At 38.5% G+C, this 25,942-nt stretch overlaps 2 protein-coding genes across 6 annotated transcripts in view; both read right to left on the reverse strand.

Moving 5' to 3' along the window:
• Nucleotides 1–19,753, reverse strand: part of GXYLT1 (glucoside xylosyltransferase 1) — a 55,788-nt gene extending 36,035 nt beyond the window's left edge. For 3 of the 4 annotated variants that reach the window (XM_048216796.2, XM_048216793.2, XM_048216794.2), the window contains exons 1-2: nucleotides 19,474–19,753; nucleotides 9,047–9,139 (exon numbers count right to left, since the gene is read on the reverse strand). In XM_048216796.2, the coding sequence (XP_048072753.1) occupies nucleotides 9,047–9,139; nucleotides 19,474–19,694 (314 nt within the window). In that variant the 5' untranslated portion in view covers nucleotides 19,695–19,753. The remainder of the gene's footprint in view (nucleotides 1–9,046; nucleotides 9,140–19,473) is intronic. The other variant, XM_048216795.2, reaches the window with a different exon arrangement.
• Nucleotides 19,754–21,797: 2,044 nt separating this feature from the next.
• YAF2 (YY1 associated factor 2) overlaps nucleotides 21,798–25,942 on the reverse strand; it is an 81,760-nt gene continuing 77,615 nt past the window's right edge. Inside the window, exon 5 of one of the 2 annotated variants that reach the window (XR_007189472.2) lies at nucleotides 21,798–22,288. The gene's annotated coding sequence lies outside the window, so the exon portion shown is untranslated. The remainder of the gene's footprint in view (nucleotides 22,289–25,942) is intronic. The other variant, XR_007189471.2, reaches the window with a different exon arrangement.

Raw genomic sequence — 25,942 nt, forward strand, 5'->3', positions numbered from 1 at the left:
TTCAAAACTCTTGCATCTTAATAGTGAACTAATAATAATTCATTAGCATATAAAGAACAGAATTAATTATGTGTGACTACATTGTTATTAAACAAAATAACCTACTTATAATATTAAATTCAGATCTCACCTGTAATTATGGCATAAAATAATCGTTTTGGAACTGACAGCTAAAGGAATAGAAGAATGGAAGACAACATAAAACAAAACTAATAACACGTTAAGGTATTATAAAGTACAAACATTCTAAACTGAAAACATAAAATTTGACTTTAACTCAATTCTTGCTTACAGAGATCCTTTCTGTAAAATGTATAATGGTTAGAAATTATATTATTTAACATTAACAGTTGTATGTATACATTACTGAGATTTGCAATAGTGGAAATGAGTAATTAATCATTTTCCTTATATTTGCAAGTTAAAATCAACTGTAGTTATATTCCTTAACATAGGACTTTGGAATCTTGAGTATTCACACGTCCATGGGTTAAAGTGAAACTGAAACTATTTCCTGGGGAAAATCTTGTTCTTGCTCATGGGTAGTCCCTCAACTAACCAGGATATCAGAAAATAGAATTATACTAAGGAATAACATTAAATACAAACAATTGACTATATAAAACATACCTGAATGCCAAATTCATACATCTTAATGTTTTAACATTAAACGTGTAATTATTTTATATTAATAGGATAAAAAAATCAAGTCTGAATATATATAATGTGCTCCCGCTTTTATTGTGGATCTATCCCTTCCTATTAACGAGTCTGTTTTGCTATGAGCCTGGAGATAATATTAAGATAGCTGTCTGAAACTGATGCTTTTCTGGTCTGACTGGGTTCCTAAGGCCTGAAAACAGGTTCACTTCTTGAACATGCGACATTTCTCACTTATGTGAGTACTGGTAACTGTCAGCCTTCAGCAGGGGAGCTGAAAAGCCCCTGAGCCTAAATGCTTATCTTCTAGAAAACACAAGGGTCATTTCCTCCCTGATCCCTCTACTGGGAGGATGAAACTTAAATTCAATACCCTGGTAACTAACCCTTTCTTCAGGCTAATGGGCCAATGATTCTATAAATGAGGTTCTTTGAAACAATCAAACTGTTTTTAAGAAAAAGAAACCTCCCCCAGATAATTCATAAAGTTAAATATTATTACACCACTTTGTTAATGGTATTAAATGAAGAAGTCACATATAAAGTGCTATTCTTGCAAGAAGCATTATTTACTATATCAGAAATGGTGGTGGGGCGCCTGGGTAGCGCAGTCGTTAAGCGTCTGCCTTCAGCTCAGGGCGTGATCCCGGCGTTCCGGGATCGAGTCCCACATCGGGCTCCTCTGCTATGAGCCTGCTTCTTCCTCTCCCACTTCCCCTGCTTGTGTTCCCTCTCTCGCTGGCTGTCTCTCTGTCACATAAATAAATAAAAAATCTTTATAAAAAAAAATGGTGGTGATATCTCATTCTTCATCAAGGTTATCATTAAGATACAATACTTTGTCTTTAAAATTTATATTAATCTCCCAGGAATTAAATTTTATGAATAGTTTGAAGTAGGGAACAATTGCCTAATTTTGCACAAGGCTATCCAACTGTGCAAACATCATTTGTTTCAGAGTTAACACAGTTTATCCTTTCCCCACCCACCTGCTGTGCCACTTCCTTCACATAGATGGTGTTAGCAATAGCTTAAGTCTTTTTAAAGCTCTGTTCTTTACCACTGACAGCAATTAAAAAGAAGTAGTACCTCCTCCCTTGGCAGCACCCTCTATCTGTTCCCCTCTTTTCTGTTGAGCCCCTCAGTTTATAACACTGAAACCCGATCTGAGGGGAGGCTATCTACGCCCTCTATACCTAGAGCAAGGTGATATGCACTTGGTTCATCTCAAAGGAGTGGAAACCACAGTGATAAAAGTAAAAGAAAGACAGGCAATCAAGACACACAACTTCACAGAGCTCTAAATTATCTCATCTTTCAGGTAAATGCCTCCACACCAAGACTTTAGAATTGGCAATAGGCCTGGATTGCTTAACTAGATCCTGCCTTGAAGCTAAAAGCCCAGAGATTTAAAAAGTAAGCCACAATGTGCTGTTTTGCACAGAATTCTCTACAAAGACAAGTATCATAAAACCTTCTTAAGAAATAAGTGAAATGTTCTTCAGAGTTTAAAAAAAAAAAAAAAAAACCCTCTAAAATCAGTACCAGGTCTGACTCCTCCCAGGCATTTCAGCAAGACTTGTTTGTCACACTGCCAGCACTCCTTCTACCAATTTCTATGGAAGTAGTATTGTCAACTACATTGCATTTGCTTTTGGTTATATGTCCCTTTTTAGCAAAAGCATTATATACAGTACAGACTCTAACACCTGAAATGATAAAACAAACCATACTTTAAAGATGTCACTGCCTACCACCCTATCCCTAGACCTCAAGAACAGGAAATAATTACAACTCAAAAAAATCTAAAGTAATCTTCCACCACTAGAGGAAGGAATAACTAAAACCTTCTAATAAGATATAGGGAAGCAGCCATTCAAGTAATTTTGGTCCCAAAATGATATAAATCTTGAATGATATAATCTTGTCCGTAAAAATGTGCTATATTTTAATCACAGCGTCAATAAGAGGAAAGTCCCAATGGATTTAAAAGAAATATTTTCCAAAAAGTCATTTTTAAGTCAAACCTATTTTTCTACAGATATATGACTGGAAGGCATTCTACAGATAATTCAAAGGTAATACCTGAGTGCTTCCATGGCTAAATATGGCATAACCTGAGATCAACAGGAATTATGACAGTAATGAATGCTAACGTATAAAAGAAAATGAATCCATAAGTCTAAAAAGATACTAAATAAAGGGGTTGGGGGAAAGGGGAAACCCCTTCTTTAAAAACAAATATTAGCCAATAATGTAGAAGGAAAGACAGAATTACAAAAATCGCTATTTTGCAATCACCACTGTAACCGTTGATTTGAACAAGAATAACGAATGTTACAACCACAGAGTATCAAGGTGTCATCCCCACACATTACAAAGGGGATAAAGGTAGTGTTATATACAGAAACGTGATATCACCACCTTAACTACGTGATCAAAGTTAATCAATGTTAAACGTATGACAGAGCCTTCCTGAGAGCATGCCCAAAGCATCACCTATGCAGTATTCCTGCCCCAAATCCAGAGTCTAATAATGCAAAGACAGGCAAATCCAAACAAAGGAACATTCTGCAAAAACAAAACAAAAATATCATGTCATGAAAGATACCACGACCACCCCACAACCCCCCCAAAAAAAGTCTGAGGAACTGCTCTACAGGGAAGGAGACTAAGTAGATCTCACAGCTGAATGTATTGCATGATCCCTGACTGGGTCTTGAAGGGGGAGGGGGGTAATGTAAAGTTCATTAAAAGAAAACTAAGGAAATATGAATATATATTCTGCCAGTGTTAAATAACTGTGACAGTTTTATTATTATATTGGAGAATGTTTCTGTTGTGAAGTGATACATGCTGAATATTTAGACGTATATCATAATGACTGCAGCTATCTCTCAGATGATTCAGCCAAAAAGAGAAAGTGGCAAATAGGTCAATATCTAGTGAACAGCAGGTAGTGAGTGTGCTCACTATCCTAGTCTTGTAACCTCTGCAGATTTGAAACTTACCAAAGCAAAAAGTTCAGAAGCGAAATCAGAAAAAAAAAAAAAACTTAGAGTATTTTAGACGATAAATTCTAATACAAACACTGTTAACAGATTTCTAAAACTTAGGAATAGACTTAAGTAACATTTCTGCTATGAAGGAATCATAATAATGTGTCTTCTTTTTCTATTTAGACAGCACAAAAAGCTTTCAGGGTGTTCTTTCAGCCTAGTGTTCTCTCTATAAAAGAAAACAATGTTTAATAATATTTAGGCCAAGAATTAGCATTATAATGAAGTATGCAAAGTCAAACCAAATTAAATTTCTGATAACAATCACCTCAACTAAAAAGTAACTGCTATGAACCATCTTTAAAAACTTGCAGTTAAACAAAATGGAAAACTATGTTCAGAAACATTAATAGCAATTTCCTTACTGTATAGCTTAAAAACAAAATGTTTTACTTCTATTTAAAAAAAAGTGTTGAATTATCATACTAGGTAAAAAAAAAAAAAAAACTACTGCAAAGAGTTGTATATGGGCACCTGAGTGGCTCAGTCAGTTGGGAGTCTGCCTTCCGCTCAGGTCATGATCCCAGGATCCTGGGATCGAGCCTCGAGTTGGGCTCTCTAATCAGCGGGAGCCTGCTTCTCCCTCTCCCTGCCACTGCCCCTGCTTGTACTCTCTGTCAAATGAATGAATAAAATCTTTAAAAAACAAAAATAAAGAAATAAATAGTTGTATATAATCACTTCTGAAACAACACACAATACTTCCACCACTAGAGGAAGGAATAACTAAAACCTTCTAATAAGATACAGGGAAGCAGCCATTCAAGTAATTTTGGTCCCAAAATGTTATATAAATCTTGAATGATATAATCTTGTCCATAAAAAATGTGCTATATTTTAATCACAGCATGAATAAGAGAAAAGTCCCAATGGATTTAAAGAAATATTTTCCAAAAAGTCCAAAGACCAAATATTTTCCAAAAGACCCAAAATCTTCAGGGTCTTACATATAGCATAAAAAAGAAAATCTAAAAACTTAACACAGAATGTAAGTACTAAATGCTAAAAAATATTTTTAAATAATCTGTAGAAATATAGCTCTAAAAACTAGCAGGGGCCACTCAAAGTAATACACATAACATTAAATTCACCTATAACTACAGATGCCATAAACCGAAAATCAATTCCCATCATAAAGATCAAATATTTTAAAACTTCAAGTTGCAAAAAATTAGTACAAAAGAGAATTTTTAAATAATAATACTAAAATTAAGAGATTGCTTAGAGGCACCTGGTTGGTTCAGTCAGTAGAGCATGCAACTCTTGATCTTGGGGTTGTGAGTTCAAGCCCCATGCTGGGCCTAGAGCTTATTTAAAAAAAAAAAAAAAACAACAGCAAGAGATTGCTTAATAAGTAAAACAAAAAATGAAAGTAGGAAGATACCTGTAATCAATGGCAAAAACAGAATATATTATATTAAGATCATAAAATAAGCATTAAAACCTCAAGAGGTAAATATCAATACAGAAAATATACAGAACAAAAGACTAAGAAGCTCAAGAAATGTAGAAATACGTTCAGCAAATAATCAACAAACTATAAATCAGTAGTACTCTACCATTTTACTCTAACAAATGGTAAAATTATAATTCCCAACAATGCTAAGGTCATTGTAACACCTGTACATTCACACAATGCTGGTGCAGACTTTAATCCGTATCATTTTTAGAACTCAACTTAGTAATACAATTCATTCTCTTTAATGAATATTTGAACTTCTTTCATATGCTACACACTGGGGATAAGCAAGAAAGCCACAATCCTGACCGCATACAATTTACAGCCAATTGCAAAAAGACGGGATTTTAAAAGATTTAATGGGAAAGCATGGTAACCACTTCAGTAGAAAAAAAGATTGTTAAGGAAGCTCACTATACAAACATCAAAAGTAGTCTGGAAGTGCTGGGGAAAATCATTAGTGATTTACTGGTTGCCAAACACCTTGCTCAGCAAGGGGCTTGAATGATGAACAACACATGGTTATCTATCTGCAAAGCTAACAGTCTGGAAGATTCACAGCCACAATAGACGAGTAATACAGTGACAAAGAGGATACCGAGAAGGGAGAAGCAGTGGGTAAGGAAGGGAAATCACTGGATAAGAAGTGACGAGCACAATAACTAAGGGAATAGGAAGCAAGAGGCTATCAGAAGCAACAGTATAATAGGAGCTGGGTAGAAGAGTCGCTGCGGACTGACGCGAAGAAAGTCAGTCATAAACCAGGATACAAAACACAGATGAGGGAAGGTGTGAGAAGCCACATCATGAACTCAAGTTTAAACAAGAGAATCTACAGCATCTAAATCAAAAATGACCAAAATGCAGCTGGAAACAGTTCTAGAGCTCAGAAAAGAGCTCTGGAATAGAGGTATCAGTTAAAAAGATTATCCCGGGGGCACCTGGGTGGTTCAGTCAGTTAAGCGTCTGCCTTTGGCTTAAGTCACGATCCCAGGGTCCTGGGACTGAGTCCTGTGTCAGGCTCCCTGCTGTGCAGGAAACCTGCTTCTCCCTCTCCCTCTGCCACTCCCCCTGCTTGTGCCCGTTCTTTCCCTCTCTCTAAGTAAAATCTTAAAAAAAAAAAAACAAAAACAAAAACAAAATGAATGAATGAATGGAAAAAAGATCATCCTGTGACTATCCAGGGAGTGCGGAGAGAAAAGAACAGGGTCCTAAGGAACATTAATATCCAGGAGTCAGGACAGGGAGAGTGGTCCAGAAGCAGAGAGATCAAGTAGCTGAGACCCTGGTCTTAAGAGCCAGAGACTGACAGAGTTGAAAGAAAGAGGAAGTGGTAACCAGTGTCAAAGGGACCAAAAAAAGTGAGATTGGGCCTCAAAAGAACAATTCAGAGGTCAGAGGTGACTTCACAGTAGGAGAGGGGGGTTAGTCAGAGAGCCAGTGCTGCTCAGGCAGATTGAGGAGGGTTGTTGTTGTTTAAGGGCCTAAAGTCAGTAGATACTCTTAGAAGTCTTGCTGGTAAAGAGAAACAGAGTAAACAAAGAATGCTTGAAGGAAAAAAGGGTTGAGTAGAAATTTTGTGTTTGGTTTTGTTTCAAGAACAGAAAAAAGAGGAGAGGTGTGAGGATTCTGACAAGCTGCTGGGATGCAAAGATTGGTCAGGAAATGACTTAGTAAATGCAGATACAAATTACTAAAAGCTGATGCACATCAAAAGCAGTTTTTCTTTTCTGTTATTTTATGTTCACTGTGTAAATTAATTGGGAGGAAATAATCCCCCAGATAAGCTTTGATCAAAATAAAAGTCACACGGTATAAAGAATTCCAACTGGGAAAGCTGGGGCAGGCCTGGGAGGAAAACAGTGCCAGCTAAGGGCCCACTTGGTGCCTGGCAAAATGTGGACTTCAGGTTGTTAGTAATTGGGAATTTCAAAGAAGCTTTACCAGGTGGGCAGACAAGCTCTTAGAGTTAAGCAAAACTGAGGTGCTACTTAGAGTTAATACTGTAAGGTAGGGTGAGAATGATATGGCAGTTGTACCGCATCCTGGCTTGTCTCCATGTTCCACCAGAGTAAATGTGAGGGATCCTAAGATCTAAGAAAGAAACTAAACGTGAGAGATTTTACATAATGATTTGATACATTTAACAAAATGGTTACAGATATATACTGTGGATTTAACATTACAAGTAGAGAGTGTAAAAGGAAAGTTTAACTTTTAAAATCTCAAATTTTGAAAAGTAACTAGCACAGGGTTTACAACATTATGTATCCATCCATCCACATGTAATTCTTTCCAAGGAATACTTGGAAACATTAGGAAAATAATGAGTTGGAGAAGCCAAAACAAGAGAAATAATAAGCAGGGGCTCCAGGATTCAGATTAGATCAACTTCCCTGGGGTATGCTTGCACTCAGTAGAGGGGGAGGGAAGATTATTACTCATGTTGTAACTTACAAAAGGACCGGAGTTGTATAAATCAGGGTATACAGTTTTCAAGCTTACCCAGCTTTCAGAGTGAGTAGATTTATGTCACAAGGCTGGAAATAGCAAAGTGGTGGCTGTTAATACTCTATTCATTAGCAAACTTTCATAAGAATGAAAAATACAGAGCTCCAATTGTCCAAATTTAAGAACAAGCTGAAGGATAACATTATCCTCAAAAACTTATTTTTTAGAAGTTTGAATAATCTGATTTAACTAGCTCATATTAAAATTTCAATCACCCAATTTTTTCCATAGCAATTAGATATAATAATGGATTTCAGTTATTCCTTCCCAGTTGTTCATGGAATGTATAATGTATCAGGAATACAAGAACATAAAAATATATACTACTAATATATATAAAGAATGTAGTTCTTCCCACCTAAAATGCTTTACCTCCTGTTCTTGAGCCTAATTTCCATGTTCTTCATGCAGTCACTCCCACCAGGAAGCCTTTCCTGATGCCTTAAGATGATCCCACCTTAAGATGACTCGCTTGTTTTTCCCATCATCACAGCTATAACTTGTCACCCTCTCTCTTTATCTCAGGTTTACAAGCCCCAGAAGGATGGAGCCACATTAACTAGACTCAGAGTCGGGTTCTAAGCACGTGGCCCTGTGCCCAGCAAATAGAATAAGTAGAATTAAAATTTAAATTAATCATAAAGACAGTAAAAATAGGTGGCTCTCAAAGAAATTTTACTCTTAGGAAGGGATTTCAGGCTACTGCCTCAGTATCCCCTACCACTATGTCACGGAGACGGTCTGATAGCCCATTCCTATCAACACTTCTTTCACTGAAGGTAAGAGCAGAATCCAAGGCCTTCATTATCCAGAGCCATGCACAAAGCCCAACTACTGAGCAACACACAAGCTCAATAAACAATGTCATGTCAATACTAGCTCCTTCATTAAACACTTATTTTTATCTTCTCATTCCTCAATATTCAATTTCTCTGATAATAATCAACATAATCCTGCCCCAATTGTCCCCATTAACCTACAAAATGTTTTTTTCAGCAGCTTTAAATGCCATATATGTTTGTAAATGTCAAGGGAAGTCTATCTTTATCACCTGTTTAATACTTTATCACCCAGTTACCTAAAATTATATCATAATTGCTCCTAAGAACAATAGTTTACCTTAATAACACCTAAAAACAAGTTAGAGCATTTTATACACAGTATATACTAAAAATTAGTTATAACAACTATAAAATAGGATAAACAGAAAACCCAATCAGAAAATGATTCATTTGCTTCTAAGACAATATTAAATTACACGAAAAGAAACATTTTTGTGTCCTATTACAGTCAAAAATTTACTATGTACTATCTAATCTTACCTACACTGATCTACCAATTGAATTTAGGTGCCTACCTAAAAGCCGCTTCCCAAAAGCAGTTCATTCCACAAACATCAGAGGGCAGCATCCAATAGGGATTCCAGTAACACAGAGAGAAATCTTTACACCTAACAGAGTAAGACAGAAATAAAGAGTCCTATGTGAGTATTTCGGTTTAAAACTAACAAGGAATTTACTTAATAACATAATAACTTACTGTTCTATTTTATAGCAACAAAACTGCAAATCCAATTCTGCGAATTCAATCTGGCTAAGGTAACTTGAGGAGTTTTGGAAATTTCTCCCTTTTTCAAGGTACCATTATTTTAAATAGAACTTTAAAACCGCTAGGTAGAATATAGTACAGACTGAAAAACCATTTCCTAGTCAGGAACTCTCCAAACATATTAAAATTCCCTCCTCAGATGACACAGAAAATATGGGAATACTTCTGAAATTTTCCTTTGTGTACTACACATATCCCCCTAAAATAAAATCCATTTCAGCCAAACAAAATATTTGCTTATCCTAGAGCAAAATTAAAATGCCACAAATGCTGACAGAAAAGGAAGAGAGGGTCTTTGAAGGCTTTTAAATCAATCTTCAATCCAAGCTAGTTGTATGGTGAAAAGATAAGAAAACACACTGATATCCATGGCTCAGTTTCATTATGTACATTATCTTCGCTTCTTCATTCTGCTATATTACACAAGCTAAAATGGAAGATTAAGTGTAGTCTTTCCACTTAGATTGCAGGTCAGAGCTCATAACAACAGCCATAACACCTCACCTTACAAAAAGTACGTTTTTCATTGTTAGTACTTTTCAAAACAATAGTTTAGTTTGAAATTCACTGCAGTGAGGCCTGGATACTAAAGCAAGTATGTATGAAATCAGGGTGAGTCACTAAACCAGGTCACCTCACGTCCCCTCGCCATGTAACTTTGTTTTTTCTTGCTATAAATTCAATTATGTTACTGTTCTTACAGCAAAAGGTCTATGAAATTTCATACTTGCAAAGACTTCTGGGGGCACCTGGGTGGCTCAGTTGGTTAAACATCTGCCTTTGGCTCAGGTCATGATCCCGGAGTCCTGGGATCAAGCCCCACATGGGGCTCCCTGCTCAGCGGGGAGTCTGCTTCTCCCTCTCCCTCCACTACTCCTTCTGCTTGTGCTCTCACTCTTGCTCTCTCTCTCTCTCAAATAAATAAAATCTTAAAAAAAAAAAAAAAAAAAAGATTTCTAATCATATCTTTCACAAATGCCAACAGTCCTGGGCAGAGGATCTCAAACCCAGGCTACACAGCAAAATCACCCAGAGAGCCCCATACAAGAACTATTAAATAAGAATCTGAGAACAGGGTGGGACACAGACGGTTTTTTAAATGCTGCCTAAGGACCCTGGGTGGCTCAGTCAGTTCAGCGTCTGCCTACAGCTCAGGTCATGATCCCAGGGGCCTGGGATCAAGCCCTGCATCAGGCTCCCTGATCAGTGGAGGGTGCTTCTCCCTCTGCCTCTCCCCCTGCTTGTGCTTGTGCTCACTCTGTCTCTCAAATAAACAAACAAAATCTTTAAAAAATAAATAAATAAGATGCTGCCTAAATAATTCTGTATACTACTGCATAAAAACCTGCAAAGTCAGGGGCGCCTGGGTGGCAAAGCGGTTAAGCATCTGCCTTCGGCTCAGGGCGTGATCCCGGCGTTGCGTGATCCCGGCGTTACGGGATCCAGTCCCACATCAGGCTCTTCCGCTATAAGCCTGCTTCTTCCTCTCCCACTCCCCCTGCTTGTGTTCCCTCTCTCGCTGGCTGTCTCTCTCTGTCGAATAAATTAAAAAAAAAAAAGAAAGAAAGAAAGAAATCTTAAAAACCTGCAAAGTCAGAATTTTAAAATCAATAGAAAAAGTTGTATTATAATTTGGTGTACCTTCACATGGACACCATTTTCTTTTTTTTTTTTTTTGAGATTTTATTTATTTATTCGACAGAGATAGAGACAGCCAGCGAGAGAGGGAACACAAGCAGGGGGAGTGGGAGAGGAAGAAGCAGGCTCATAGTGGAGGAGCCTGATGTGGGGCTCGATCCCATAACACCAGGATCACGCCCTGAGCCGAAGGCAGATGCTTAACCGCTGTGCCAGCCACCCAGGCGCCCCTGGACACCATTTTCAAGCCCAGTATATCTTTTTTTTTTTCTTAAGATTTTATTTATTTATCTGACAGAGAGAGCACAAGCAGGGGGAGAGGCAGGCAGAGGGAGAGGGAGAAGCAGGCTCCCTGCCGAGCAGGGGCTTAATTCCAGAACCCTGGGATCACACCCCGAGCCGAAGGCAGTCGCTTAACGAACTGAGCCACCCTAGGCGCCCCCAAGCCCAGTATATCTTAATTTAAATGGTTGATAAAGCAGAGAAAAAAAAATGTATGCAGACCAGTAAAATCCAGGACTCAATCGGAAGTCTTTATCCCCTACCAGGCATGGTTATGTATTTTTTAAGTCTTGCATTTCCATACGAGAGATAGGCTCAGTGGTGGTGGTAACAGCTAACACAGAGTCCTTTTCAGATTCAAGAGCTTTCACATTCAATTAAGCATCACAACAAATCTGCTCATACAGAGATCTCCATCTTTTAGATACAGAGGTTATCACAGCTTTCTTTCAACAAATCCACAATTTATTTATACTCAACACCTACAGTGCACCTTTGTTCCAAGAAGGGCATAACTAATCTGGTTATTCCATCTCCTGCTATCAAACCTTACAGCAGTAGAAAATGGAAATGGAAAATGAAGCCTCAAGAAAATGACTCCCTAATTAAATTCTTCCATAAAAATTATCCATTGAAATTATATAGTAATACAGTTTTCTGCCTCAACTTGCACTCTTCAATCTCCCACACCTAGGCAAACACAAATCTATCTTCTTTTTTGTTTTTTTTTTTAAAGATTTTATTTATTAATGTGACAGAGAGACAGCCAGCGAGAGAGGGAACACAGCAGGGGAGTGGGAGAGGAAGAAGCAGGCTCCCAGCAGAGGAGCCCGATGTGGGACTCAATCCCGAAACGACGGGATCACACCCTGAGCCAAAGGCAGACGCTTAACGACTGCGCTTCCCAGGCGATCCTATCTTCTTCTTTTTTTTTTTTTTTTTTTTGGTGAGAGAACATCTTTTTTTTTTTTTTAAGATTTTATTTATTTGAGAGGGAGAGAAAGCACAAACAGGAGAGAGAGTCAGAGGGAGAAGCAGACTCCCCGCTGAGCAGGGAGCGGGATGTGGGACTGGATCCTGGGACTCTGGGATCATGACCTGATCTGAAGGCAGTCGTTTAACCAACTGAGTCACCCAGGTGCCCCACAAATCTATCTTCTGTCTCTAGATTTGCCTGTTACAAATACTTCACATAAGTGAAATCATACAATATGTGGTCTCTTGAGTCTGACTCCCTTCAGGCTGAACCCTGGAATATATTTTCAAGGTTCATCTACTCTAGTATACTTCGGTACACTTCATTCCTTACCAGTACACTTCATTTCTCTTTATGCCCAAATAATGGATGGATATACCACATTTTGTTTAGTCATTCATCAGTTGATAGGCATGTGGGTTGTTTTCCACCTTTTGGCTATTATAAATAATGCTGCTATGAACATTCATTTATAATTTTTCTCCAAATATATGTTTTCAATTCTCTTGCATATATACCTACAAGTGGAATGCTAGAAACTATAAAGTTATTAATGCAGACGAAACTGCAGGGGAAAAAAAAAGTTTTAGGTAAGTTTCATAACCATAGCTCAATGTCAAAACACAAGTTTTTTTTTAGAAGGGATGTTTTTCTTTATGTCTTTCTTTAATGGAAATATAAAACATGTGCACTAGTGAGTACACATACCACTATTAAAAAAAATCATAAAATACTGATGTGCTGCTGGCAAGAGGTAGCATAATTTAATGTTTATTTCCCAAACTTACATTCTCTTATTTAAAAAATGGTTTTGAAGATTGAGAGTGGAAACTGATTACGTACCAGTAACTGTTATTACAAGCAAAGATTAGAAAAAAAACAACTAATCTGGAGACAGATAGCAACTGTACTTTCAGGCCAGAAAAAAATAAAGTTAAAAAATATTGGGAAAGTAAAGGTAGTTATCCAAGTTCTGGGCATTATCCAAGTTGCTTTTGTTTTTATTCATTAAAACTGTTGGAGGGGCTACGGTGTGGCTCAGTTGGTTAAGCGTCTGCCTTCAGTTCAGGCCATGACAGCCAAGTCCTGGGATGGAGCCCCGCATCAGGCTCCCTGCTCAGCCTCCCTACTCAGCTGGGAGTCTGCTTCTCCCTCTCCCCCTGCCCCTCCCTCCTCCTACCCCACCCTGTGCTCCCTCTCTCTCTCAAATAAATAAAATCTTTAAAACGAAAAAAAAAAAAAACTACTGAAAATGGAATATCAGAAATATAGTACTACATTCAAAGAGGTAATTCTATCAAATAATTTAATGGGGCAAAACTCGAAGTTGAGCTTAGTGGGTCTCTTCAGTAAACAGTGACACCCAAAATCAATGAAGTCCATAAATGCAAATCTTCTTCACTGTGGAATAAATTGAAATAAAACTTTACTATGACTCATCCTCAAATTTCATATGGCATAATGCTTCTAGTTCTAGGTGGCTTGTCTACAAAGTGATCAAGGGGTAGCACAAGGGATGTTGTGGTGATAACAGCTGTGTTTGTGGGGGTGGTTGCATGAATTTACATATGTAATAAAACTGCATGAAACTACACATACACATACGAACGCATGTAAAACTGGTGATATCTGAATACAGTCCTCGGAAAAATGTCAATTTCTGGGGTTATAATACTGTACTAAATTGCTATATATATTCTAATTGTAGTAGTATTGTACTTTGCTCATATAAAATCCTACTATTGGAGGAAATGGTGAGTGATACAAGGGTATCTCTGAAACTTCCTGTGAATTTATATTTATTTTAAAAGTTAAAAAAATTATCAAAAAATTCCCAAAAATTCCAGTACTTGAAGAATTGAGATATTTCACATGCTCAGGATTAAGCAGAGCATTTAACTATATAAACTCTTGAAAATAACAGTTCTTAAAGTTGAAGTTTACTTAAATCTGGTAACAGAAGGTATTTTGTACTTTTAAATTAGCCTGGAAAATGTACTTGTCAGTTCAAAACATCTACCATAGTCATGAGGCTTTAGTGAAAACCATACACAACTTACAGTCAGGGATAAGTTTAGGCATATCCAGCAAAAGAATGTGGAAGTCTGAATGAAGTGCTGCGAGCCACCAGTGCAACCTCAAGGCACAGATACCTACACGGTGACTGCGGCAAGAAAAACAGAGACGCTCTCAACCACATTAAAGGAAGACCATTTCCATGATACTGACAAATCAGCATTATTTGAAGATCAGTACCTGGGTCACTTATTTTCAACTAAAAATTGTCTCCAGACAACTTAATTTCTAGCTCTGTCAGGTTTTCACTTCTTTTTCTTAAATCTCTAATTTAATGAATACTTAGGGCAAAAAGGACTGCTTATATACAAAAGGCAATGAACAATTGTTTATCTATTTCAAAACTAAGCATCACATAGTACCCAACTCCCTCCTCCAGGAAAAAGAAAAAAAAAAAAAACACCTGTATTAAAGATTTAAATGTTAAAAAAAAAAGTAGGGGGGGAAAAACCCTCTGGTAGAAAGTTTTCCTATGCATGACAAAGATAAAAATGGCAAAGGAAAAAACTGCCAATCTGAATACATAAACATTTTAAACTTCATATGGTAAACACACAGGTAAGTTAACATGAGGGGGGCAAGTATTTTCAGCAGGTATGGCACAGATAATAACTTTAATGTGTTAAAAGAGGATGTCTAAATCAAAAGTACACATGCCTTTTTTATTAGCCTAATCAGTTTCCCCTCCAACAACATAGAACAAAATAATTTTAATTAAGTAATTACTAGTCAGATTTGTGCTAAGCACTCTACAACCATGTGAAGTATGATCCTCAATGAACTAAAATACAAGTGTAGGGTATTGGTTTTACGTAAGATGGCTCTGCATGAACAAAGCAGAAATGAAGGTAGCTTTAGTAAGTAATTTGTTTCACTATTCTTCTCTCTTCAAAAATGACTTCAGGGAAGAGCGAAAGAAATTTCTCCACTAAAAACAGCAGTGTGAAAATAGTGGTGAAACCTTTCTCAGCTACATTAGTGATTCTCAATCTGTGGTTCTATAACAATAACCTGGGGCACATATCTAAAATATAGATTCCCAGACCCCACTAACAGGCACCTGGTTTAAGCAGGTTTGAACTGGGGCCTAAGGACAGGATTTTTCCCAGAGGTCAGAAATTGAGGGAAAAAAATTTTTTTTAATTCAAATTTAAATGACTGAGGGGACCCCGGGTGGCTCAGCTGGTTAAGCACCAGACTCTGGGATTCAGCATGCGTCCTGATCTCAGTGAGATGGAGCCCTGCGTCCCTGGAGCTGCACTCAGCAGGGAGTCTGCTTGGATATTCTCTCTGCCCCTTCCCCCACTTGCACACTCACTCTCTTTTTCTCTCGCTCAAATAAATAAACAAATCATTTTTTAAGATTTTTTAAAAATTTATTTGAGAGAGAGAAAGAGAGCACAAGCCGGGGGAGGGACAGAGGGAGGAAGAGAATCCTTCATCAGACTCCCCAGACTGCCTGCTAAGCGAGGACCCTGGGATCATGACCTGAGCCAAAGGCGATGCTTAACTGACTGAGCCACCCAGGTATCCTAAATAAGTAAATCTTAATTTTTTATATAAATGATTGAAACCACCACCACATTAACTACAGTGTTACTGTGCTAGACACCATTTTCAGTCATCCATTCAAAATACTTCATTTCAGTTCTCACACATAACCCCATATCATACTCCTACCGCTAATCTAACTTATGAGGAAATGTATTCAAGGTTCACACAGCCAAACATATGGTAAAGCTGAAGTCTGTCTCCAAAGCCCTAAAGATGTTCAGTACATCCTACTAGTGTTCACAAGGTCCAGGAGAAATGAGAATTCAATGGCCTCACCAGTGAGGTGACTTGACACACAAACAGCATGATGGGTCCAGAAATGGTTATCACTGAAATGCTTAGTAATTTCTTGATTCCCCACTTCACACCACCATACAGCTATAATAGGACGAAATCCTGATAATCACCATCAAGATTCATCAGTGAAATGTTAGAATTTAATCATTCTGAGTAAAGTCACAAAACAGTCTAACTCCTTCTACAGAAGTCCTATATTTATACTGAATAACTTAACAGTCTGTCCATGTCGAACAGCTTAAGAGAGTTTCTCTATGTGGAAGGACCATTGCCTAGCCAGCATTCCCCTCTTTAAGACACCACTCATCTCCAACACCAATCATGTTATCCTGTCTACCACAAGGATGTGCAAGTGACACAGAGCCAGAGAATCAGAGGTCACCGTTCTTGACAACACTGACTAGTTCATGGGTGGACATGTGATGCAAACAAGTCCAATGAGAACCTTTTCCTAGAAATTTTTATTTGAGATTAAAGAACAAACACTGCAAAGAGCCCATGAACAAAGCCTGTCTACAGTGGAAGAGAATAAGAGAGTCCTAGTCCTTACAGTCCCTGGAGCTGCCAGGGGAATCTTCCTTTCAATTTTATTCCTGCCAGCAATGCATATAAACCTATAAATATGTTTTGCTTAAATCAGTTGTATCGGATTTAATCACTGACAACTAAGGATTCTATTTACAAACTGACTAAGGTTAAGTATTACCTACATTTTATAGGTAAGAAAACTGAAGTAGAGGTGGTCAAGGTTTCACAGCAGAGACAGGAAGAGAACAGGTTTGTCTACTCTATGACCTGCACATTTTCTAATTATCAAAATATAATGGATTCAAACAGGATACACCAATTAATAGATTTCACTGAAAAACTGTTCCTATCATTTTAGAAATTTTACTTTGAGAACTTGGAAGGACCTTTCCAAGTAATTTATTGTCATGGAATTCCATGCAACAAACAATTTCTATAAGATTTGACCAATAAAACATACTGGGTATAACCTAGATTCCATATTTTAAATGAATGAGAGAAATAATAAAGTTTTTCAGGTAAGGCTGCTTCAAAAAAGGTAAGAATGCAACGAAAATCAAGTCCTACCAAAAAAAGGAAGATGTTGCTTGCCTCATACGCCATTTTTCACGGATGTAACACTATGTAAACTAGACTCATCACAGAAACTTTACAGAAAAAGCCCTAAAGAATCAAAGGATACAATCCTGGTCCAATTACTGATGTCTTCTGGATCCTGGTCAAATGATTTATACAAAGGAAGAGACGTTAAAGATAGGTATCTACTCCATATCCTGCGGTAGCCAAAAAAGTTGAGAAATTTCTATGAGAAATCTTAAAAAATGTTATAAGTAGTATCTAAAATTAAGACTCCTGATGTGTTAAGAATTCTCCTGACCTTAATCAAATTGTAGAGTAAAAATATAACAATCACATTTTTTCATGCTGTTTCTTCGCCCAAAGTTGTTATACAAGCACATGTGGTGAAATGCACTTTACCACATTTTTACCAAAAGACTAAAACACTTTTAGTTTTAAGTTAAGAGTTATGCCTCATTTAAAATGAGAACTTAACGCTGCTCAAAGGACCTGTAAATATACGGCTTTTTAGTTGACTTGGACACATCAAACTTAAAATTTCAGTAATAGCTCTATAAAACATTTATTAAAATGAAGTGCTGGGGCACCTGGCTGGCTCAGTCAGTAGACACACGACTCTTGATTTTGGGGTGATGCGTTCCAGCCCCATGCTGGACATAGAGATTACTTTGAAAAAAATCTTAAAAAAAAATACTGAGGTGCTTATTCTGAAGTTCAAATAAAGTAATTTTGTTCAAATCGGCTAGCCAAACAAATACAATTTACAAAAATCTGTCACAATATAAAGTATAAGTATCTGAGACAAAGCACTAAAAATGAAAGTCACTCTACCAAATTGAAATCTAATGATAATCATAGTCCAATTTCATCCAACGTTTTAAAATGTTGCTTCCTTACAATTCTACTCACTACAAAAACAATTTTCTTTTCCATAACTTTAAATGCTTCACAATCACATAAAAGACCATGAACAGCTTTTCGCGAGCCTCATTACTCATGAGCTCATTCAGGTCTTCAGTCACCGCCTCTCCCAGGGCTGATAACTTAGAAGAGTTGACAAACCTGACTGGAAGTAGTTCTGCTTTTATGAATAGAGTCAGGGATTTGCCCGACTGTAATCAAATCCTGGGGTAAAAACATGACAGTCCAGCTTTCCCAAGCTGCTCCTATGCCCAAACGTCCTGCCCCTTTCATTTTGAAAACGACCATCAACTCTCAGAAGAATGTTAAAGAGCCTGCAGCTGACCTGCCCTCCCTCCTCTTACCAACCCCATAGTTTCTGACACCAAAGCAGACTGCCTCTTACTAAGGGAGCACTCCCAGTCGTTTCCAGACAGGTGCCCACAGATAAAGGAGCCGATTTTTCAAGGAAGTGGAAACGCTCTGATTTTGTTAAGCGTTCATAACGCGCCGCATTCTTTTTAAAATCTCACGTAGATTCCTCTCGCTGGCTGTCTCTATCTCTGTAGACTAAATAAATAAAATCTTAAAAAAAAAAAAATCTCACGTAGATTCCAACTCTGGCAGTGATTTGTGTAAATACACGTAAGTCATTATGTTGCTTTTTAAAAGCCGATTTTTAAAGAAAGATATCCCATCCCACAAAACACGTGAGCATGTTAAGTATCGCTCATTTTTCTTAATTTGCTGTAAGTTTCACAACAGACCGATGCTTCCTAAAGAAAAATTCAAAATACGCATAAAAGCTCTGTCTAGATTTAGCTAACAGACTGATAACTGAAAATTCAAGCGTTAACACACAAAAATTAGACGCCCCATTCAGGAGAGGGGGGGGGGAAATTGAACTAGGGCGCCAGCCTGATGTTTAAATATCTCAACTCGAACTCCATGGAAACAAGAGGGAATTCCCACTAGCCAGACAGCAAGAAGGCTTTTGTGGGGCACCTTTTACTTTCAATGAATTCTGTAAGGAGAGAAAAAGCAACTGTCAATTAAAAGTTGAAAATTAATTTCTATCCGCTTTAAAAAGCGCATAAGGAATGGGTCAGAAGACAAATACAAAGAGCATGGGGTGCTCTCGGACTAGGCTCACCCCCGCACGGAGGGGAAGGAGGGAAATGAGAGAAGGGGTCAGAGACGGCGGCAAAGAAGCGGGAGGCGCGGGCCCGGCGGCGGGAGGCGCGGGACAGACCCGCGAGCCGCCCGGGCCAGGGCGAGCCCCGCGCCCCCACGCCCGCCGCGCCACTCGCCCCGGCCCCGGCCCCCTGACAGGGAACGGCGCGTACCTGTCCGACCGGCCGGGATGCGCTGCGGGGCCCGCGCTGCCCACCCCTCTCGCGCCGCCGCGTCCGCCGCCCGCGAGCCAGGAAGCCGCCGCGGCCTGCGGCTTCCCGCCACCGCCGCCCGCTCCTTCCTCCAGGGACACGGCGAGCTGGCTGAAGGCGTAGAGGAGCGAGCAGAAGCCGCAGGCCAGGCACAGCACCACGACGCGCAGGTAGCGCCGCATCGCCCCTGCCCCGCGCGTCAGCCGCTGCCGCCGCCGCCGCCACCACCGTGCCGCGCCCGCCCGGCGAACTGGAGCGTAGGGAGCGGCACAGCGCAGCCGCGGCCGCAACAAGTTCCTCCTCCGCGGCGGCCTTGAGCCCGCCCCTCCTTCCTCCTCACCCCCTCCCTCCCTCCCTCCCCTCCTCTCCTCGCCCCGCCCAACCACCTTCGCAGGCTAGCCGACTACCCGCCCGGGGCCCTGACACCGCCTCCGCCGCCGTGGGCCCCTCCCCGGAGTGCGGGCAGCTGCTGGAGGCGCAGGCGCAGGGAGCGCGAGAGAATCGGCGTGCGGGGGGTCTGAGGGGAACGCCAAAGGAACTCGAGGCAGGTAACTCCAGTGGCTCCGCAGTGCAGAGGAGGGGTGTGGCGAAATGAACGCGGCGTTGGAGACAGCTGACCCAATTCAAATTATGGTTCTTCCACATGGTAGTTTGTGACGTTGAGCAGCCTAAATTCCCTGAGCAGGTTTCTTCATCTCTAACACGGAGGTAATATCCTCATCATAGGGTGGTTGCAAAGATTAAGTTGCTTAACTCACGAAAAACACCTTGCACCTGGAAGGCATTTGATTAAGCCATTTTTCAGTTCTATCCTCCTCAGCAGGGACTTCCCCAGCCTCTAAGTTTCTATAATACTGTACGAGCCATTTTCATCCAGATATTTAATTACCTCGTAATGCTGTTGAGTATGCATATCTTGCCTCCCAAAGAGCATGTTAAGGGCATGTTCAGCTGAGGTCCTCCCTATTCCATCTTTTTGACCTTCTCTACAACACATCATTTGCATGTCCATAACAGTAATAGTCTCCCTAAAGGGCTTTCTCTTTAGCTTTCCATTTCTTCTCCCTCTTCATCAGCCATATTTCCACTCCATTCATTTATTGAACATTTATAAAGCACCACCAAGTGCCAAGAACTATGTGAGTACTTTGGGGTATAAAGACACCTAGTTGGGCATGGGGTGGGCAGTAAATAAGTACATAAATAAATGGGACTTATCAATAAGCGTAAATAAGTAAATGAAGGACAATAAGTAAGTAAGTGGGACTTGTAACACGTGCAATACCATGATACAGACATTAGGATATAAGCCTGTAAAGGTGTGGGCAAACACAAAAAGAAGTGATCAGTTCTACTGAGGTCATGGTCAAGAGACACTTCTTAGTAAAAGAGGCACCAGAGTCTTGGGTAGGGTAAGGGAAGGAATTGCAGGCTGAGGGATCAATGAAACAGGTTCTTGTATTGGGGGAACTGTGAGAAGTTTGATACCACCAGCTACGTGAACGCAGGGGAGGGTATGATAAGTGATAAGACTAGAAGTTGAAGGGGACAGATATTTGAGTGCCTTGTTTAGTATACCAAGGAGTTTGAACTTAATCTAGCAGACAATGGTGACCATTGAAGGGCTTTTAAATTAGGAAGTAACATGATCACATATGCCTTTTAGAGAGCAGGTTCTGGCCCCACTATGGAGGCTGAGACAAAGATTAAGATTGGAACCAGAAAGCAGTTACAGTGCCACAAAGTGAGGGAAAGAAGGCTTTAAACACACACACAAACACACACACCATCTTCACGAAGAAAAATCATGCCGTGAAACTATTCAAATTGCATTTGGAGCTTTTTTTTTTTTTTTGAGATTTCGTTTATTTAAGAGAGAGCTAGAGGCGAGAGAGCACAAGCAGGAGGAGCTGCAGAAGGAGAGGGAGAAGCAGGCTCCTTGCTGAGCAAGGATTGATGCGGGGCTAGATCCTGGGACCCCTAGATCATGATCTGAGCAGAAGGCAGACACCCAAATGACTGAACCACCCAGGCGCCCTGCATTTGGAGCTTTGAAGAGTCTGACCATGAGAAACAAAGTGGGGAAATGCTTTGTAATTTAGCAGTTCTCCATTTGGAACCCCTACACCAAAAACCGCTGGCTCTGTAACCATGGGAAAGTTACTAAATAAATTTAAGCCTCAGTTTCCTCTATAAGGATTACATTTCTTGACTTACCAGACAAAAAATGAAAACTAGCATGCTATCAAGATGTGTAAGTATAATGAAAACATACACTTATTCATTCAATAAACATTTATTGATTATTTTCTACATGCCAGACAAAGGGCTAGAGGGTACTGCCCTCAAAGGGAAGACAGGCAAGTAAAAATGACAATATTAAATTAATCCTTCTACTACACCTTACAATTCTTAGAGAAATAAAGATAAACTTAACGAGGTACAAAGATGGACAGCAAAAGCATTTATAAGAATGGAAAATAGATTTTGAGAGAGAAAAAGGATATGGTACCAAGAAACTGGAGTAAGAGCTAGTACTCATTAGATCAAAGATGTTTAAAGAGATGCCTACCACAATTGTTCTCTATTTCAACAAAGAAACTAAATGTAGTAAAAATAAAGAATAATTTAATACCCCACAGGTTGTTAAAATACTGGAATGGCAGTTTTCATTCTGCAACAATTTATGGGATGAGCACATCCAGAAGAATAATCATTCATTTACTTGACATCAGGGTTCTGGACCATATCACATCCCTTTAGGTTCCTTTTAATCCTGTAATTAAAAAGAAAATTGTTGAAAAAGTATATAAGGCATTCCAAAATTAGAAATGATTTTTGTATTACCCACAGTGTTAACTGGTTATCTTGGAGTAAAAGGAGCCATGTGCATGCCCTTATGATCATTTCCAGGATTCCCACATTTTTATATTCTTTTTTAGTAGGTTTTTTTTTTCTAAGTTTTATAGATTTAATAATTTCTGCACCCAACATGGGACTCAAACTCATGACCCCAAGATTAAAAGTCAGATGCTCTTCTGACTGAGCCAGCCAGATGCCCCTGAACATTTTTATATTCTTAAAATTAATTTTAAATTTTTGAAAATGATTTAAATATTTTTGATATCATAATAGGTATTTCTTTCATTTACTGTGTGTGTACATATGGACTCCTAAGTCTACTTTTTCATCTCCAGACCACCCTCTAATGACAGGCTGGCTATATACAAATTTTTAATCAATGTTGATCTGCCTGTCATTCTGTCAAAAAGGTTAGTCTAGATGGACAAAAAGAAATTTAAAAGTAGTAATATTTGTTGTTTAAATTATAGAGATAGAGACTTCCTCCATGATCTAGAAAACTCTCAGATTCAGGATAATCCAAATTTCGAGAATCTTATATTCAAAAGATTAATCTTGATTATTCTTATAGCTCCTAGTACATTTTGAATATATAACAGACATTCTGTTAATGTTTTTATTTTTTCATAAATCTTCTCTAAGTCACTCTATAACAAATTTAGGGTTCTGCTCAGCATTTCCTTCCCACTCCCATTTACCTTTTAAGACTTCTTTTTTAAAAAAAAAGAAGAAGAAATCCTCTGGGGGAAAAGATAATTCTTTGTTCAGAGTAAAGTTCAAAACTTTTTTTTAATATAATTTCACTTTATAAAGGTCTATTCATAATCTGACTCAATCCTTGTAACACATATATGAAGTTGATGTTATTTTCTTTTAAAAAACAAGGAACCTGAAACTCAGAAGTTTGTTAACCCCATCACTAATAATGAAGATCCATAATTCAAATGGAAATCTTTGAGGATCCAACACATATTTTTTCCATTTTACCATGCTATCTCTGAACAAATAAATGCTAAACTGAGTGATGCAAATTAAAAAGCAAAAAGGAAAAAACCTATGTTATGTGAAAATCTCTTAGACTGGTCTTGGGATTAAAACAAAATTTACACTCAGAGAAGTACAAGTCCGATTAGTTGAAGAGCACAAAGAACCAGAAACTCAGACTAAAAGTGAAAATCATTCTCTCTTCTGGTTGACTTCTAGTGAAATCTCTTCATTTCCCACAGCCTACCTCCTAGAAACCTTGTTGGACTGGAGGAAGAGGTTGGAAAAGAATGCTGTCAGTTTGAACAAAAAGTATTTCAGTTTAGGTATTCATTCAGACCAGTAAACGTGGGGGAAAGTAGAGTCAGGGGAGGATGAAAGAGAAAAGCGATTCTCTTCATTCTCAAAAAAACTCAGTATAGGCCACGTGATTTGAAAAAGTGGCAGTGTAAGACCAATGAATGGGGACTCCTTAGCTTCTATATGATCCCTGAATTTAGCTGGCATTTCCATCCACAAGGAAGGGAGAATATGGAGAGGGTGGAGTAGGGAGGTAAATAAGGAATATCCTATGGACCATCCCTGTACTTATCCCCCATTCAGTCTTCAGGAAACTTCCATTCCCATTAATATAATAGATTTTAATCCTTTTTTTTTTTAATAAAATACTGTCAGTAAAGTAAAAGTTAGATTTGTAGGGAAATTTAGTTATGAGGAAAATTAGAATTAAAACACATATGCACAAGTTCTCTAAAACCTGCCATCAATTGAGGTCATTATTACAAAAGTAACAGATCTTTTTCCTGACCCAGGTCCCTAGAGGCTGAAGGCTGAAAATAATTAAGAATTCTGATACCATCACCTTCAGAAGTCCAGTCCTTGGTTGAAAAATAAAATCAGAATTCTTATTGTTACCCATATTCCTTTCTATAAAGAAATTACATCACTAGGCAACCCCATGTTCTGTTTGATTTCTTTTTACTTTTCTGTATTTTTAATAAAGTTAAAAAAATTATTTTTTCCTCTGAGTCAAACTGTTCCTTATTTATCTTATCCTGTACTGGAAACATTGGCATTTTTATCTTCTTTTATTAAGAAACTACCTCTTGGGCCAAGATCATTTTGCTCTTCTGAGAACTCAGCCTACTTTCCCTTTTATAAAAATGCTTTCACTGCCATTTTGTCCCTTAGGAGTCTTCTCCCAAACTGGTTTTCACAGTATCCCAACCTCAATTTTGCTGATTCTAAAAGTAAACACAGGCTCATTTCATTGTTGCTATTATTATAAATTAAGAGGATAGTGAAAATAATACACATAAAAAACTCTAAATTAATGATTCTTGGTACCCAGCTTAGTTTCTGAATTATCTTAAAAGAGTTCATGGAAATATAAAGATGAGATGGTAGCTTTCATCCAAACTACCTACTTCCAGGTAGGCCAGCAGATCTAAACCTAGACATCAGCTCAAGACTTGCCACTCAGGAATTCTAGTTAGGGAGGCACCCATTTCACTAGAACCTTGTCCCAAAAAGTTCTCATTGGGGCTTAGCCTCACACATTGAAATGAAGAAATTTTCTAACTTATTTTTATAAAGTTAGTATTACTAAAGTATGATAATACTTTATAATACTATTAATACTTTATAATACTAAAATAGTATTACTACATAGTATTACTATTTAGCTTTACAGAAGAGATTTGAGGAACTTTATAAGAACACAAGGAAAAACATTAAGATCAGAATCTAGAAAAAATATAGATCAAGAAAGAATACAGACATGGCAGGCAATTAAGTCCTACATAATTATTAAAAGTAAGCCTAATTTTTATTTGAGATTTCTCTCAGAAATGGAGGGCAATCAATAAATTATCTGCATTGTCTGTAAGAAAAAGGCAAATTTTCTCACATGATTTAAAGCTTTTCCTGAAATAGGTCTGAATAAAATTTCTCATTTGGATTCTGGATAATGTTTCTTCATTATCTTCACAAAAAGGAATAGCAGACATCATTCAGCTGATTATTGATTTTTTTTTTTTTAAAGATTTTATTCATTTATTTTGACAAAGAGAGACAGCCAGCGAGAGAGGGAACACAAGCAGGGGGAGTGGGAGAGGAAGAAGCAGGCTCCCAGCAGAGGAGCCCGATGTGGGACTCGATCCCGGAACGCCAGGATCACGTCCTGAGCCGAAGGCAGCCGCCTAACGACTGCGCTACCCAGGAGCCCCTGATTATTGATTTTTTAAAATTAGTAAATTATAATCTCACATGGCTTAAAGTCCTAAACTTTGAAAATTCAAGCAGAAGTCATGAAATGAGAGCTAGTAAAATTACTACTGACACCAAACATTATCAGCTGCAACTATTAAGATGAGATCCTAACATTTTCAGTGAGGACTTGGCAGTGGATACTTAGGCCAAGCTGAGTTTCCTAGAAAAAAAGGGGGAGGGTGTGGCAAGCACCCTGTTACCTACTACTTCCGTTATCTTACACGTTTTTATTGTTGCAGTGATGGCATTGTAATTACTTATTTACAGATCTCTCCCTTGAACATGTGGACTCCAACCCCTAGCTCAGTGCCAA

Source organism: Ursus arctos, unplaced genomic scaffold (assembly GCF_023065955.2).
Source record: "Ursus arctos isolate Adak ecotype North America unplaced genomic scaffold, UrsArc2.0 scaffold_26, whole genome shotgun sequence".
NCBI classification, from domain to species: Eukaryota; Metazoa; Chordata; class Mammalia; order Carnivora; family Ursidae; genus Ursus; species Ursus arctos.